The sequence below is a fragment of the Pyxicephalus adspersus genome, unplaced genomic scaffold (genome assembly GCF_032062135.1).
Source record: "Pyxicephalus adspersus unplaced genomic scaffold, UCB_Pads_2.0 Sca345, whole genome shotgun sequence".
Lineage (NCBI taxonomy): Eukaryota > Metazoa > Chordata > Amphibia > Anura > Pyxicephalidae > Pyxicephalus > Pyxicephalus adspersus.
In genome coordinates this window covers 1-16,999 of record NW_027317352.1, presented here as the reverse complement: position 1 = coordinate 16,999, position 16,999 = coordinate 1, and the positions used below count along the sequence as shown (strand labels likewise).

General features: G+C 36.2%; 2 protein-coding genes across 2 annotated transcripts; both read left to right on the top strand.

Moving 5' to 3' along the window:
• Positions 1-21: 21 nt before the first annotated feature.
• On the top strand, positions 22-6,348 carry LOC140345022 (zinc finger protein 592-like). Its single transcript, XM_072432194.1, has 4 exons — positions 22-270; positions 443-552; positions 838-988; positions 2,715-6,348. The coding sequence occupies exons 1-4, from the start codon at positions 250-252 to the stop codon at positions 3,186-3,188; spliced, it is 756 nt and encodes a 251-aa protein (XP_072288295.1). The 5' UTR covers positions 22-249; the 3' UTR covers positions 3,189-6,348.
• A 2,666-nt stretch (positions 6,349-9,014) lies between these two features.
• Positions 9,015-16,855, top strand: LOC140345021 (zinc finger protein 592-like; the record flags this gene model as incomplete). Its single annotated transcript, XM_072432193.1, is given in 4 exon segments — positions 9,015-9,266; positions 9,439-9,548; positions 9,834-9,984; positions 11,710-16,855. Coding segments are annotated over 4 exon segments (987 nt in total), but the record flags the coding sequence as incomplete, so codon positions are not given.
• Between the last annotated feature and the right edge of the window lie 144 nt (positions 16,856-16,999).

The following is a 16,999-nucleotide window of genomic DNA, read 5'->3' as shown; positions in this document are numbered from 1 at the left end:
TCTTTTTTTTCTGATAAGAGTGTTCATGGCCTTCCTAAATTGCCTGAGGAATCGTCAGCCACCCAGAAAAAGCCAGATTCTGCAGAAAAGAATGACAACTCCACACCAAAGTCCACAGGGAAGAATGTAGGTAATTCTAACAAGAAGGACAGCGAGTCAGCAGAGTCAAAGCACAAGCAGAAGCTTGCAGGCTGGACATGTGCAGAGTGTTCTGAATGGATTTTGGATCGGGAGACTTATGTGTTCCACATGAAGAAAAGTCATGGAAAGGTAAGGTTGTTTCCTTTATTTTGAAGAAAAACCTACATTAATCATGTACCATGTCATCTTGTTATCCAGCCCATTTTATTACTTGTATAATGGGACAAAATGATAACAAAACATGCTGAGAAATCATGCTACAAAATGTATTTCAAATATTTTAATATTGTTTATTTTGCAGAGTATGAAACGATATCCATGCCGACAATGTGAGCGTTCCTTTAACTCTACAGCCAGCCTACGACGACATGTAAAAAACGACCATGACACAAAGAAACAGTACACTTGCTGGTAATATGTCTTTAATGCTAAAAAAAAATACAGCATAGGCTTTAGTTCTGGTTGTAGTGGGTTTTTGTTTGTGGTGCATTAGTTTTTGGTCTTCACATAGTAGTAGTGCTTTTGACCTTTTGACAAGGTACATGTTGAATAGCATTCACTTACAACTGAACTATGCAATTGTTAGAGAAAAGTGAGTGAAAGAAATTATAATACCAATGCACATATTTTTTTTCTGTTGGCTTAAAAAATGTTTTCTTTTTTAAATAAAACATTTGTTCAATTTGTGTTCTTCAGCTACTGCACAGAGAAGCCTACTTTTGCTAAGCCTTCTATGCTGGCTAATCACATTATTTTAATGCATGGCATCAAAAACCCTGAACTTACCCAGGTTTCATCTCCTCTCGTGACATCAGATGCTACTGTGCAAAGTGGAGAACAAGATCAGGTAAAATGTGCTTATGTTCATATGACTAGAATTTGAGCTTAGAAAACTGTCTGCTGTTAATTGTAGGCACATGCAAATGCCTTCTGTTTTTTTTAAACCACTTTCACTTTTTACTACAGTGTATTCATATCCTCTGAGACTTCACTTAAGCCTCATTGACCTGAATCAAGGGCCGTGGCTTTAGTGGGCTCAGTGCACAAGATTATGCACTCCCGATGTATGTTGGTAATAAAAAAAAAAATACACAGGGCAGACTGATCACTCCAGGGGTGTCCGGCATCGGGTCCTGCGTCATCCTGACAACCTTCCCTGAGCCGGCACTCTGGGGCCACCATATTCGTCTTTTCTTCCGGGTCCTTCATCCTACATCACCCGACCCAGGTGTGAGATCGGGTGACGTAGGATGGAAAAAAAAATTTGCTTATCTCACTGTGCAGAAGTGAAATCGGCAAATTTTTTTCTCTTAGCAAAAATGCTCCTTCTGCGCTTGCCAAAGATGCTCGGGCATGCGTATAAGGTATCCTTGAAGGCTTTGCGCTCCCATTCATTCTCGACCGCCTAGGTGTCCGAGAGTTAGGGGGAGGGGTGCTGCACCCTTTTTTTTTTTTTTAAAGGGTGTTGCACCTAAAAAAAAAAAAAAAAAACATAATTTTACCCCTGAGTATAGGTTAGTATAGTATAGGTACACTTTAAGTTGATCCCTGCTGCAGCCAATTACAGTGATCATTTCATTAAACAGCATTTAAAGTACCTCATACTTTTCTCCCACTTCCCACCTTTACCTACAAATAAAATCTATATATATATATATATATATATAAACTTTGGTGTGGCTGTATTAGTATCAGGGTGTAAAAATTTAGAGAGGCCAAACCAATAAAAAAAACCTTTATTTTCAGTCAGAAAATCACCAAAACTGTAGGTTTTGTAGAAAGTTTCTGGTACACAGCAGACGGTGTCCATCAAAAGTGGTCCAAGGAAGGATAACCGCAACATAGTCATGGTCATCAAGGCTCATTATGCATGTTTAGTATAGGTGAGTTTAGGTCATCTGTTCCAATCCCAAGAGAAGAGCTCCTGTAGTGACCATTTCTGAATATTTTAATGGTTTCTGTAAGGAAATGTTCATGAACATGAATTGCATCACAGCTTGCAGCAGTCCAGTAAGAGTGCCCAAACTGGCTGTTACACATGATGTTGGTAAATTTTGCACATGCACCCAAAGAAGGCAGGCATGCCACGCCATGAGACTTAAAAGATCTGCTTCTAACGTTTGCCAGCTATCACCAAACAATTTCAGAGCTCTTGTGGAGTGCATGCCTCGACAGGTCAGAGCTGCTTTGGCTCCTCATTCCAATCTTGGTTGTAGGCGTATGGGGGATCATTCAGTCCCAGCACCTGAAAGGGAAACTGTGATGTGCTGGGTATCTTGGCATCCAACGCAGAGGTGTGCATGGGAACTTTGACAAATGGGACAGGTTAGGCAGGTTAGACTAAACTTATTGCAAAAGGGACACCCATTCCCTTTGCAATGAAGCCAAATTAAATTTAAAGTGAACTTTAGTTCCATTTTAATGCTTGGATTGATCCATGTATGAAGTGGGACAGTGGGTAGGGGTATTGGATGGTTGGTATTAATTTACTGGCTCACGCTTTATTTCAATTTTTTTTTTTTTTATATATACATTTGTCCATTGGTTTTATAATATTATCTTCTGCATTCCAGTCATCGGGCTCCAAGAAGGCTGTTAAAAAAGAACTTGAGGACTCTGAAGAAAAAGAAGGGCCAGATGCTAAGAAAATGAAGTCAATGTACAAATGTGCAAAGTGTGGTTTTACTGCAGATAGCGGTACAGAATTTCTTGAGCACATACCTCAGCACAAAAGTGACAGCTCATCATACCAGTGTGTGCATTGTGGTTTATGTTACACTTCCCAGATATCCCTCAATAGACACCTTTTTATTGTACACAAGGTAAAGGAGGATGAGGAGGAAGAAGAGGACGAGAGACCTCCAAGCCCTGACCCTAAAACACCAGAGAAGCAGATTTTAGGTTTAAAGTCAGACCAGGGAGGAACATGGGAGTGTGCTCAGTGCAATTTAACCTTTGATCTGGAGAGTGCACATGCTGCCCATGTACGGACTCACAAAGAGAGCATGGATAACAGACAAAAGGCAGGAGGATCACCTGTGGCCTGATAAATCCTGGACTTGGGCAACAAAATACAATTTTTGAAGCAAAAGCAAAGCAGATGTTCATAAATAAAATAATTAAACAACTATTTTTACTGAGAAACTGGGAGGAATGTTGATTTAAATTAAAAAGATAGTAAATAGATATAAGGTACTGTGGTTGTTTATGTGGACCGTTAGCTGTTCATTTAGGATATACTTGTCCATTGTACGGACCGACAATGCCCAGCAATATAAGGGGACAGCAGAAAAACAAAAAAAAGGGAAAGTGAGATATGTAAGTTTTATTTTTCCAGTTCTTGCAAGTTACAATGTTCACTTTTCAGTATACCTTCATCTTAGTATTCTCTGCTCTCATATATTCATTCTACTATTAGAGATGTCTGTGTTCTTATAACATTTAAAGACCTGAAAGCTGGACCTTTCAAATGGTTTCCTTTTTTTTTCTTTTCGTGACAGACTTTTACATTTAAATGATGCAGTGGTTAAAGGGATTCTGTGCATATCTGCAACCAGTATTATTGCATTGTAAATTGTGGCATGCACCGATAAACGTATAATGTAATGAAGGATAACAAATTGTTAACAAATCATTGGCAGCTTTGGTTTCTAATGTTCCTACAATAACTATTGAAGTAATTGCTGTGCTTGACTGCAGAAGTCCAGAAGTTCTTATCCTGGTACCAGTCATATGATCTGAGCTGAAAAGGAAGTTCTAAGTTCAGGAGATCTATTGATGGACCAGATACAAACAGCAGTGCAACTGTGTAACGCCTATTACAACTGCTGAGCACAGCTTATCCAAGAAATGGTTTTGGGGCAGGGTTTAATAACAAATCAAGATCAGTAGTATATGTAATGGGTATTGGTACATGCTCTTGAAGACAGAAGTTGGATATTTCCTGTAGTTACTGCTACAGTCCCAAAACAGTATTTTACTTAAGCAGCACTATTTTATTTTAATTGGCTCTACCCAAAAAAAATGGCATTTCATATTACTATTTTTTTAACAGGAGGTCACATTGAATTGTAAAAAAACCTTTGCATAGGTTTTCCATTCTTCTCTGAGCATTGCTTTAATAAGTAGCCTGAAGCCATGAAAACAACTGATAGCTATCACTTATTCTACCTTTTGTTTCTGTATCACCAATCCTAAGTAGCTCAAAGGTAGTACCACGCATGTTAAACACATCATAGCTGATTGTGCTTGGGCTGTGCTTTGTGTATTTTATAGTTGTTGCACTATTTAGTTACTGACCCTTCTTTCCTACTTCCAGCCACATTTCCAGAGCATTGAAGTAAGTAGAAGGTAATTTTATGTACCATGCTACTGCTTGTACAAAAAAAAGTCATATTTTGCGGATCCCAGACACCTTGGTAGCAGAACAGATTCACCTATTGCACTGAGATTTATACTAGAAATTTAAACCACAATGGTGGGGGTATGGAAGTCTTTTTGTGCAGTGTTTGCAGAATTGCTTGTTTAGCATATGCCATATTTATAAATGTAATTGTGTGTGAACTACCTGTACTTTTAATAATCTGTTCTGTGGCCTACGTATGTAAACGTTTCCTTTTGCTTGATGGAAATGGCGTCAGGCAGCACCGTTTTCAAATATGCTCAAACATACAGCAAATAGATTACTCCTTATTATTAGATTATCTGTGATCTTCAGCTATTTCATATTTATGTAAATGGAATGGCAGAAGAAGTGGCAATATGGCAGTTACTCATTGTAGTTGAGAGGTAGAGCATGTTCTTTTTGAAAAGTGAATTTTCAGGTTTAGAAAGTGGTGAAGCCATCTTTACTTCAGTCACCCAATCAAATGCAAGCAAAACAAATCTTGTGTTATTTTGTTTTCCCTTAGCTTAACCAAATTCAATAAGTACATCAATAATCACTTGGCAAAGTAACATGGTCTACTTTAGGAAACCAAACCAGTGTATCTTCCTAGCTTTCAGAAGCTTAGTGTGGTCCAACTAAAGGAACATAATCTCATTTTTTAATCATTGTTGTACATTGCACATTGTTACCTTGACTTTGGTGCTGAATAGTTGAAATCTCTTTTGATTTAGCTACCTCACGGAATTTTTTTTTTAATCCTGGCTATACAAAATAAACGGTCTGCATTAAATCATGATGATGAAGGTTGAGAGTTACTTCCTTAATCTTCTTTGAAGTCATCCATAACATTACATCTCCCTTTCATCATCAACAACTTTACAAGTGTCAGACTAGGAAGCCAAAAACCCAGTATTTTTTTCAAGTAGTATGGCTTGGATTTTAGATCACATTGCTTCTACATTGTGTCTAATTTTTGGGGGGACAGTGCAGATGCAGCTTTAGGACATGCTGCATTTAACAGAAGGTGAATCACGCAGCGAGAACACTGAACATTGTTTAGCATTCAAATATTGTAGTTTATCCCTTTCCAAAACACTGTGCTAAGGTGTGCTAAGGTTAGAATCCTAAATTCTCTGACCCTGGAAAAGTATACAGATTAAGAATTCTGAATAGTTTCTTATTTTATTAGCTGCTTACTCAATTTGAGTCTGAATGCTACATTGTAAAACTAGCATTTTCGGAAGTGAATTGGCAATGCTAGTACCTGATCTTTTCTCTGTGCAAGCTTTAATGGCATTGGAGATGGGATTTCAGAGGAAAGGTATAAGGAATGCATTTGATTCCTTGCCTTGCATTAGGAGTATAAAAAAATCTGGGGATCACTGTAAAGGAAGCAGTAGAGCCTGGTACCAGGTATGACTGCCAATCTTGAAATTGCAAAGTAAACAAAGAAACCCTAAAATTTACATTTAAGACATTTGGATAAACCATTCGTTCCCTTTAATTGCAATCTTAGCTTTATGAATGGAGTCCATTGAATCCATGAACACCTTCACTTAAGACATTTTTTTGGGGAAGCTGTAATTTTATGCTTTTTAGACTTTCAGATGCTTTTGACTATTTGTTTAGTCTCTAAGAATTTCATGGCTCTTTATATTAACATTTCAGGGTGCAGAGCACTTCCACACAATTCATTATACAATGTGTCAAAAATGGGGGTTATGAGCTGCACCCCTTATTTTTAACTCTTGTTGCCCGTTTTATATGTTGCCCCATTGAGAGCTTCAAATGTACTAATTTGTAAGACTTCTAACAGAAAAGGAGTGAAAAAAAAAATAATTGGAAGACAATACAGATTTCTTCAATACTTCAAAAAATCTCCGGGTAGCAGCTTCAGTTCTTTCTGAACTCATTATTTTGAGGAGTAATTCAAAATGTAAATACCTTGCTGATCTGCCCAAAACCAAGTACTTGTTGAATAGATTTTGTCCTAGGCTGTCTAGGATTTATTACTGTCTTGTGTTTAAACTGTGAAAATGACTGCAAATTTTATATAAAACATAAATAGAAATGTAGTAATCGTAATGCTTTGTTACAAATATTTTTTCTTTAATTTTTGTCATGACCACTTTTGCCTTTGACATATTTGGCACTTTGAAAGTAGAGAACATTATAGGTCCAAATAGGAATCAGTGTTTTTTTTTACCAAGCAACCTGTTCACTGCTTTTTTAGCTGCTTGCCACTTTGTAAAGTGGGAGAATAGTTACTTGGTTTTAATTAGTAATTTCATTACAGTACTTGGTATTACAGTACTTGTATTCTACATTTTTTTGTAAAATAAAGTTTTATTAATTTTCAGCAAATATAATAACATGCAAAAGACAAAATACAAAAGAAAAACACCAACACAATGGAAACAAACAAAGGTACATGAACGGTTCTTATAGTCATGACAGTATTCTACATTTTATAGGCCATGGAACAAAATCTATTCTCACTTTGTTTCTAATTATGGGGTTCTTAAAGTGGCAATTTGGTTTCTCACAGAGTGATTTTTTAGTATTTTGTTCAGAATCTTTTTTTTCTAGGTTTTTCTCCTTTAAAATTGGGTGCGTCTTATAGGCCGGAGCGTCTTATAGGCCGGAGCGTCTTATAGTCCGAAAAATACGGTAGTTCTGAAACCCATAAATATATTTGTATACACAATTACAAAAATATGGTGAATTTGAAGGCCTTTGCTGAGAAGAGGTCAAAGCCTCTGCCAATGAATACATTTACCAAAAAAAGTAACAAAACAGGTGCAACCCATTTCACAGCATAGGTTACAGCAAAAGTGATTCTAAGATTAGGAAACTTCAGATCACTGAAGGAAAGGCTGGAATGGAAATGTTAATTCATATGAAAATTCTAGAATCTGGCCTTAATAGGGAAAGGAATTTTCTCTATGCCACTATGATGTTAGTTAAATTCCTCACCCCTGACATTACCGCCTGTTTTTTTCCCCTAAGTCTTTGAATTAAAGTATATGGTTATTCAAAGAGACTCCCACTGACGTGCCAAACATTTAACAGATTTCCTATATCTTAGCCAGTATATCCTATTACAATAACTATATTTTTTTTTTTTTTACTTCTTTGGTCTATAGAGATTTCAAAAGACTTTCACTCAGAGTGCAAATTGTGCATAGACTTTTAATTAATGAACTTGATAATGCTCCTAAACTCTGATCACTGTTTAAATTGGCAAAACCTTTAACACTAAAGTGTGACAAAAAATTTAATTGCAAAGGCAATTCAATACAACAAGTGAAATAAGATAAAACAAACCGAGAAACCTGTAGGGCACAATTATGACAACGGAGACAAAAAATCAATGGCTAAACAATACTTGATAGCATACCAAGAAGTCAGAACAGTGAGGGTGCAAATCCATAGTACTGAACATTAATATAAGTCTTATAATCTCCTAGCTTTCAGGTCAACAGTCCTGCTGTATAGTTACATTATAGGTATAGTCAGGATGGGTCCAAGTGACGTCTGCAGTCTGGTGAGTTCAGGAACATATTCCAGTACAATAGGGTGGAGTTAAATTTCCTAGAAGGTAAATCGTCCAACGTTTATTTTTTTTTTTTTTTTCAATATTTTTATTTATTGCTACTCTTTGTAATAATAATTTTAATAAAAAAATATATAGAAAGGTACCCCCTAAACTGAAAGCTTTCTGTTTTTTTTTTTTTTTTCTTTTTGGAAGTCTAAAGTTCCAAATCAATTTATTTGTTTACTCGATGTGTAAGGATATAAATGGCACTTGTTTTAAAACCGGTTAAAGTATTTCTGGCTTTTAAAAATTTATTCTGCATCTAAGATAATCTTTCCAGAACAACTAATTTTGTACCATACATGTGAAGACAAATGACATTTTATTAGAAATGCAATGTAAACACTACCAGCCATTTAAATTCAATTAAAAGCTGAAATATAAGGGTCAGCATATAAGATCACAATTTCTACACTGTTTATTGTATGAAATCTTGTAGATATCCAAATATAAATCCACAATATGTCACCAGTGTGTGAGCCATGAGCATCAATGGGGTTTCACAGAATTTGCATAGTGAAGTCTTTATTCATTATTACCAACGTTAGTTAAGTATATAACGCCCAATATTCATAGGTCAAAAGGGACCTGCTTTTTTAATGCAGGCAAAATATCTTAAAAAAATATTTATTAAGCATTTTGATTTGAGATAGAATGTGAAAGTAAAGGTAATATCCCGGGTAAATAAGGTGCAAGGTAATTGGGTAGAAACAACGCTGTATGTATGTATGGTTCTGTGAACACCTGAACACAAAAGTAAAAGAGGACAATAAGAAATGCTATGGTCTCTAAGCTCTGCCCCTCCCAATATTCTTATGTTCCTATGTTTTTGAATATTGAAACCTATTTATATTTTGTTCTTAAATAAGTCTTTTTTTTTCTGATAAGAGTGTTCATGGCCTTCCTAAATTGCCTGAGGAATCGTCAGCCACCCAGAAAAAGCCAGATTCTGCAGAAAAGAATGACAACTCCACACCAAAGTCCACAGGGAAGAATGTAGGTAATTCTAACAAGAAGGACAGCGAGTCAGCAGAGTCAAAGCACAAGCAGAAGCTTGCAGGCTGGACATGTGCAGAGTGTTCTGAATGGATTTTGGATCGGGAGACTTATGTGTTCCACATGAAGAAAAGTCATGGAAAGGTAAGGTTGTTTCCTTTATTTTGAAGAAAAACCTACATTAATCATGTACCATGTCATCTTGTTATCCAGCCCATTTTATTACTTGTATAATGGGACAAAATGATAACAAAACATGCTGAGAAATCATGCTACAAAATGTATTTCAAATATTTCAATATTGTTTATTTTGCAGAGTATGAAACGATATCCATGCCGACAATGTGAGCGTTCCTTTAACTCTACAGCCAGCCTACGACGACATGTAAAAAACGACCATGACACAAAGAAACAGTACACTTGCTGGTAATATGTCTTTAATGCTAAAAAAAAATACAGCATGGGCTTTAGTTCTGGTTGTAGTGGGTTTTTGTTTGTGGTGCATTAGTTTTTGGTCTTCACATAGTAGTAGTGCTTTTGACCTTTTGACAAGGTACATGTTGAATAGCATTCACTTACAACTGAACTATGCAATTGTTAGAGAAAAGTGAGTGAAAGAAATTATAATACCAATGCACATATTTTTTTTCTGTTGGCTTAAAAAATGTTTTCTTTTTTAAATAAAACATTTGTTCAATTTGTGTTCTTCAGCTACTGCACAGAGAAGCCCACTTTTGCTAAGCCTTCTATGCTGGCTAATCACATTATTTTAATGCATGGCATCAAAAACCCTGAACTTACCCAGGTTTCATCTCCTCTCGTGACATCAGATGCTACTGTGCAAAGTGGAGAACAAGATCAGGTAAAATGTGCTTATGTTCATATGACTAGAATTTGAGCTTAGAAAACTGTCTGCTGTTAATTGTAGGCACATGCAAATGCCTTCTGTTTTTTTTAAACCACTTTCACTTTTTACTACAGTGTATTCATATCCTCTGAGACTTCACTTAAGCCTCATTGACCTGAATCAAGGGCCGTGGCTTTAGTGGGCTCAGTGCACAAGATTATGCACTCCCGATGTATGTTGGTAATAAAAAAAAAAATACACAGGGCAGACTGATCACTCCAGGGGTGTCCGGCATCGGGTCCTGCGTCATCCTGACAACCTTCCCTGAGCCGGCACTCTGGGGCCACCATATTCGTCTTTTCTTCCGGGTCCTTCATCCTACATCACCCGACCCAGGTGTGAGATCGGGTGACGTAGGATGGAAAAAAAAATTTGCTTATCTCACTGTGCAGAAGTGAAATCGGCAAATTTTTTTCTCTTAGCAAAAATGCTCCTTCTGCGCTTGCCAAAGATGCTCGGGCATGCGTATAAGGTATCCTTGAAGGCTTTGCGCTCCCATTCATTCTCGACCGCCTAGGTGTCCGAGAGTTAGGGGGAGGGGTGCTGCACCCTTTTTTTTTTTTTTAAAGGGTGTTGCACCTAAAAAAAAAAAAAAAAAACATAATTTTACCCCTGAGTATAGGTTAGTATAGTATAGGTACACTTTAAGTTGATCCCTGCTGCAGCCAATTACAGTGATCATTTCATTAAACAGCATTTAAAGTACCTCATACTTTTCTCCCACTTCCCACCTTTACCTACAAATAAAATCTATATATATATATATATATATATAAACTTTGGTGTGGCTGTATTAGTATCAGGGTGTAAAAATTTAGAGAGGCCAAACCAATAAAAAAAACCTTTATTTTCAGTCAGAAAATCACCAAAACTGTAGGTTTTGTAGAAAGTTTCTGGTACACAGCAGACGGTGTCCATCAAAAGTGGTCCAAGGAAGGATAACCGCAACATAGTCATGGTCATCAAGGCTCATTATGCATGTTTAGTATAGGTGAGTTTAGGTCATCTGTTCCAATCCCAAGAGAAGAGCTCCTGTAGTGACCATTTCTGAATATTTTAATGGTTTCTGTAAGGAAATGTTCATGAACATGAATTGCATCACAGCTTGCAGCAGTCCAGTAAGAGTGCCCAAACTGGCTGTTACACATGATGTTGGTAAATTTTGCACATGCACCCAAAGAAGGCAGGCATGCCACGCCATGAGACTTAAAAGATCTGCTTCTAACGTTTGCCAGCTATCACCAAACAATTTCAGAGCTCTTGTGGAGTGCATGCCTCGACAGGTCAGAGCTGCTTTGGCTCCTCATTCCAATCTTGGTTGTAGGCGTATGGGGGATCATTCAGTCCCAGCACCTGAAAGGGAAACTGTGATGTGCTGGGTATCTTGGCATCCAACACAGAGGTGTGCATGGGAACTTTGACAAATGGGACAGGTTAGGCAGGTTAGACTAAACTTATTGCAAAAGGGACACCCATTCCCTTTGCAATGAAGCCAAATTAAATTTAAAGTGAACTTTAGTTCCATTTTAATGCTTGGATTGATCCATGTATGAAGTGGGACAGTGGGTAGGGGTATTGGATGGTTGGTATTAATTTACTGGCTCACGCTTTATTTCAATTTTTTTTTTTTTATATATACATTTGTCCATTGGTTTTATAATATTATCTTCTGCATTCCAGTCATCGGGCTCCAAGAAGGCTGTTAAAAAAGAACTTGAGGACTCTGAAGAAAAAGAAGGGCCAGATGCTAAGAAAATGAAGTCAATGTACAAATGTGCAAAGTGTGGTTTTACTGCAGATAGCGGTACAGAATTTCTTGAGCACATACCTCAGCACAAAAGTGACAGCTCATCATACCAGTGTGTGCATTGTGGTTTATGTTACACTTCCCAGATATCCCTCAATAGACACCTTTTTATTGTACACAAGGTAAAGGAGGATGAGGAGGAAGAAGAGGACGAGAGACCTCCAAGCCCTAACCCTAAAACACCAGAGAAGCAGATTTTAGGTTTAAAGTCAGACCAGGGAGGAACATGGGAGTGTGCTCAGTGCAATTTAACCTTTGATCTGGAGAGTGCACATGCTGCCCATGTACGGACTCACAAAGAGAGCATGGATAACAGACAAAAGGCAGGAGGATCACCTGTGGCCTGATAAATCCTGGACTTGGGCAACAAAATACAATTTTTGAAGCAAAAGCAAAGCAGATGTTCATAAATAAAATAATTAAACAACTATTTTTACTGAGAAACTGGGAGGAATGTTGATTTAAATTAAAAAGATAGTAAATAGATATAAGGTACTGTGGTTGTTTATGTGGACCGTTAGCTGTTCATTTAGGATATACTTGTCCATTGTACGGACCGACAATGCCCAGCAATATAAGGGGACAGCAGAAAAACAAAAAAAAGGGAAAGTGAGATATGTAAGTTTTATTTTTCCAGTTCTTGCAAGTTACAATGTTCACTTTTCAGTATACCTTCATCTTAGTATTCTCTGCTCTCATATATTCATTCTACTATTAGAGATGTCTGTGTTCTTATAACATTTAAAGACCTGAAAGCTGGACCTTTCAAATGGTTTCCTTTTTTTTTCTTTTCGTGACAGACTTTTACATTTAAATGATGCAGTGGTTAAAGGGATTCTGTGCATATCTGCAACCAGTATTATTGCATTGTAAATTGTGGCATGCACCGATAAACGTATAATGTAATGAAGGATAACAAATTGTTAACAAATCATTGGCAGCTTTGGTTTCTAATGTTCCTACAATAACTATTGAAGTAATTGCTGTGCTTGACTGCAGAAGTCCAGAAGTTCTTATCCTGGTACCAGTCATATGATCTGAGCTGAAAAGGAAGTTCTAAGTTCAGGAGATCTATTGATGGACCAGATACAAACAGCAGTGCAACTGTGTAACGCCTATTACAACTGCTGAGCACAGCTTATCCAAGAAATGGTTTTGGGGCAGGGTTTAATAACAAATCAAGATCAGTAGTATATGTAATGGGTATTGGTACATGCTCTTGAAGACAGAAGTTGGATATTTCCTGTAGTTACTGCTACAGTCCCAAAACAGTATTTTACTTAAGCAGCACTATTTTATTTTAATTGGCTCTACCCAAAAAAAATGGCATTTCATATTACTATTTTTTTAACAGGAGGTCACATTGAATTGTAAAAAAACCTTTGCATAGGTTTTCCATTCTTCTCTGAGCATTGCTTTAATAAGTAGCCTGAAGCCATGAAAACAACTGATAGCTATCACTTATTCTACCTTTTGTTTCTGTATCACCAATCCTAAGTAGCTCAAAGGTAGTACCACGCATGTTAAACACATCATAGCTGATTGTGCTTGGGCTGTGCTTTGTGTATTTTATAGTTGTTGCACTATTTAGTTACTGACCCTTCTTTCCTACTTCCAGCCACATTTCCAGAGCATTGAAGTAAGTAGAAGGTAATTTTATGTACCATGCTACTGCTTGTACAAAAAAAAGTCATATTTTGCGGATCCCAGACACCTTGGTAGCAGAACAGATTCACCTATTGCACTGAGATTTATACTAGAAATTTAAACCACAATGGTGGGGGTATGGAAGTCTTTTTGTGCAGTGTTTGCAGAATTGCTTGTTTAGCATATGCCATATTTATAAATGTAATTGTGTGTGAACTACCTGTACTTTTAATAATCTGTTCTGTGGCCTACGTATGTAAACGTTTCCTTTTGCTTGATGGAAATGGCGTCAGGCAGCACCGTTTTCAAATATGCTCAAACATACAGCAAATAGATTACTCCTTATTATTAGATTATCTGTGATCTTCAGCTATTTCATATTTATGTAAATGGAATGGCAGAAGAAGTGGCAATATGGCAGTTACTCATTGTAGTTGAGAGGTAGAGCATGTTCTTTTTGAAAAGTGAATTTTCAGGTTTAGAAAGTGGTGAAGCCATCTTTACTTCAGTCACCCAATCAAATGCAAGCAAAACAAATCTTGTGTTATTTTGTTTTCCCTTAGCTTAACCAAATTCAATAAGTACATCAATAATCACTTGGCAAAGTAACATGGTCTACTTTAGGAAACCAAACCAGTGTATCTTCCTAGCTTTCAGAAGCTTGGTGTGGTCCAACTAAAGGAACATAATCTCATTTTTTAATCATTGTTGTACATTGCACATTGTTACCTTGACTTTGGTGCTGAATAGTTGAAATCTCTTTTGATTTAGCTACCTCACGGAATTTTTTTTTTAATCCTGGCTATACAAAATAAACGGTCTGCATTAAATCATGATGATGAAGGTTGAGAGTTACTTCCTTAATCTTCTTTGAAGTCATCCATAACATTACATCTCCCTTTCATCATCAACAACTTTACAAGTGTCAGACTAGGAAGCCAAAAACCCAGTATTTTTTTCAAGTAGTATGGCTTGGATTTTAGATCACATTGCTTCTACATTGTGTCTAATTTTTGGGGGGACAGTGCAGATGCAGCTTTAGGACATGCTGCATTTAACAGAAGGTGAATCACGCAGCGAGAACACTGAACATTGTTTAGCATTCAAATATTGTAGTTTATCCCTTTCCAAAACACTGTGCTAAGGTGTGCTAAGGTTAGAATCCTAAATTCTCTGACCCTGGAAAAGTATACAGATTAAGAATTCTGAATAGTTTCTTATTTTATTAGCTGCTTACTCAATTTGAGTCTGAATGCTACATTGTAAAACTAGCATTTTCGGAAGTGAATTGGCAATGCTAGTACCTGATCTTTTCTCTGTGCAAGCTTTAATGGCATTGGAGATGGGATTTCAGAGGAAAGGTATAAGGAATGCATTTGATTCCTTGCCTTGCATTAGGAGTATAAAAAAATCTGGGGATCACTGTAAAGGAAGCAGTAGAGCCTGGTACCAGGTATGACTGCCAATCTTGAAATTGCAAAGTAAACAAAGAAACCCTAAAATTTACATTTAAGACATTTGGATAAACCATTCGTTCCCTTTAATTGCAATCTTAGCTTTATGAATGGAGTCCATTGAATCCATGAACACCTTCACTTAAGACATTTTTTTGGGGAAGCTGTAATTTTATGCTTTTTAGACTTTCAGATGCTTTTGACTATTTGTTTAGTCTCTAAGAATTTCATGGCTCTTTATATTAACATTTCAGGGTGCAGAGCACTTCCACACAATTCATTATACAATGTGTCAAAAATGGGGGTTATGAGCTGCACCCCTTATTTTTAACTCTTGTTGCCCGTTTTATATGTTGCCCCATTGAGAGCTTCAAATGTACTAATTTGTAAGACTTCTAACAGAAAAGGAGTGAAAAAAAAAATAATTGGAAGACAATACAGATTTCTTCAATACTTCAAAAAATCTCCGGGTAGCAGCTTCAGTTCTTTCTGAACTCATTATTTTGAGGAGTAATTCAAAATGTAAATACCTTGCTGATCTGCCCAAAACCAAGTACTTGTTGAATAGATTTTGTCCTAGGCTGTCTAGGATTTATTACTGTCTTGTGTTTAAACTGTGAAAATGACTGCAAATTTTATATAAAACATAAATAGAAATGTAGTAATCGTAATGCTTTGTTACAAATATTTTTTCTTTAATTTTTGTCATGACCACTTTTGCCTTTGACATATTTGGCACTTTGAAAGTAGAGAACATTATAGGTCCAAATAGGAATCAGTGTTTTTTTTTACCAAGCAACCTGTTCACTGCTTTTTTAGCTGCTTGCCACTTTGTAAAGTGGGAGAATAGTTACTTGGTTTTAATTAGTAATTTCATTACAGTACTTGATATTACAGTACTTGTATTCTACATTTTTTTGTAAAATAAAGTTTTATTAATTTTCAGCAAATATAATAACATGCAAAAGACAAAATACAAAAGAAAAACACCAACACAATGGAAACAAACAAAGGTACATGAACGGTTCTTATAGTCATGACAGTATTCTACATTTTATAGGCCATGGAACAAAATCTATTCTCACTTTGTTTCTAATTATGGGGTTCTTAAAGTGGCAATTTGGTTTCTCTGAAAGTTTTAGTTCAGACATTTGTTTCAAACTGTACAGCTGCATATACCACATTTAGCCACCCCCTAAAAATAGGTAACTTTGGAACATTTTTTTTCTCTTTGTTTTTTTAATAATGCTGCCATTCAGTTTTCCAGATGATACATTCAGCATTCAAGAACAGTTAACTTCTCCAACCGCTTACATGGATTAAATATGCAACACCTGAAAAAAAACAGTAGTTTTTAAATTGTTCCCCAATGCTTATTTTACTTTTAACATTTATCAGCACAATGGTGATATTTGATTCTGTATCTTATTGATCTGCCTAATACTTTTTACAGGCCTTTTTACTATTAATATATATTAATATGATAATCAGCCTTTTGAGATGATCTAATTGCCTGATCTATACAATGACAAATGTAGGAACTGGTATCTGCTATTCCTGATATATCAATTAGGTTATTGTTTCTGCATCATTTAAATGTTAAAATCTGAAACCAAGATTTGTTACTCTTCCTTGTTTTATTTTATGTTAAAGCAACTATATGTAATGTAACATTTGACTTTCCATTATACTGTATTACTGTTTGCAATGTGTCGCTGCTGACTCCATCTTGTCCCTTTCAGGTGGGGACCCCTAGCTAAGTATTTTGATGACCTTGTAGAATAGCCTGTTCTCTCCCAGATTTCAATGTTCTAATGACTTATTAAAGATTGTTTTTATTGTATTTAAATGTAGTCATATTGACTATGTATAAATATATAAATATAAATAAATATATATATACTTTCACAAAAAAAAACGTTTTTTAAGGTGCTGTTCCACTGGCCATTTATAATGTTATACATAGATTTTTTTTCCCTGGTGTGTGTGTGTGTGTGTGTAAATACATGCATGGGCATGTATGTAGTAAATATATTTCTTTGTGCATATATTATCTATCTTA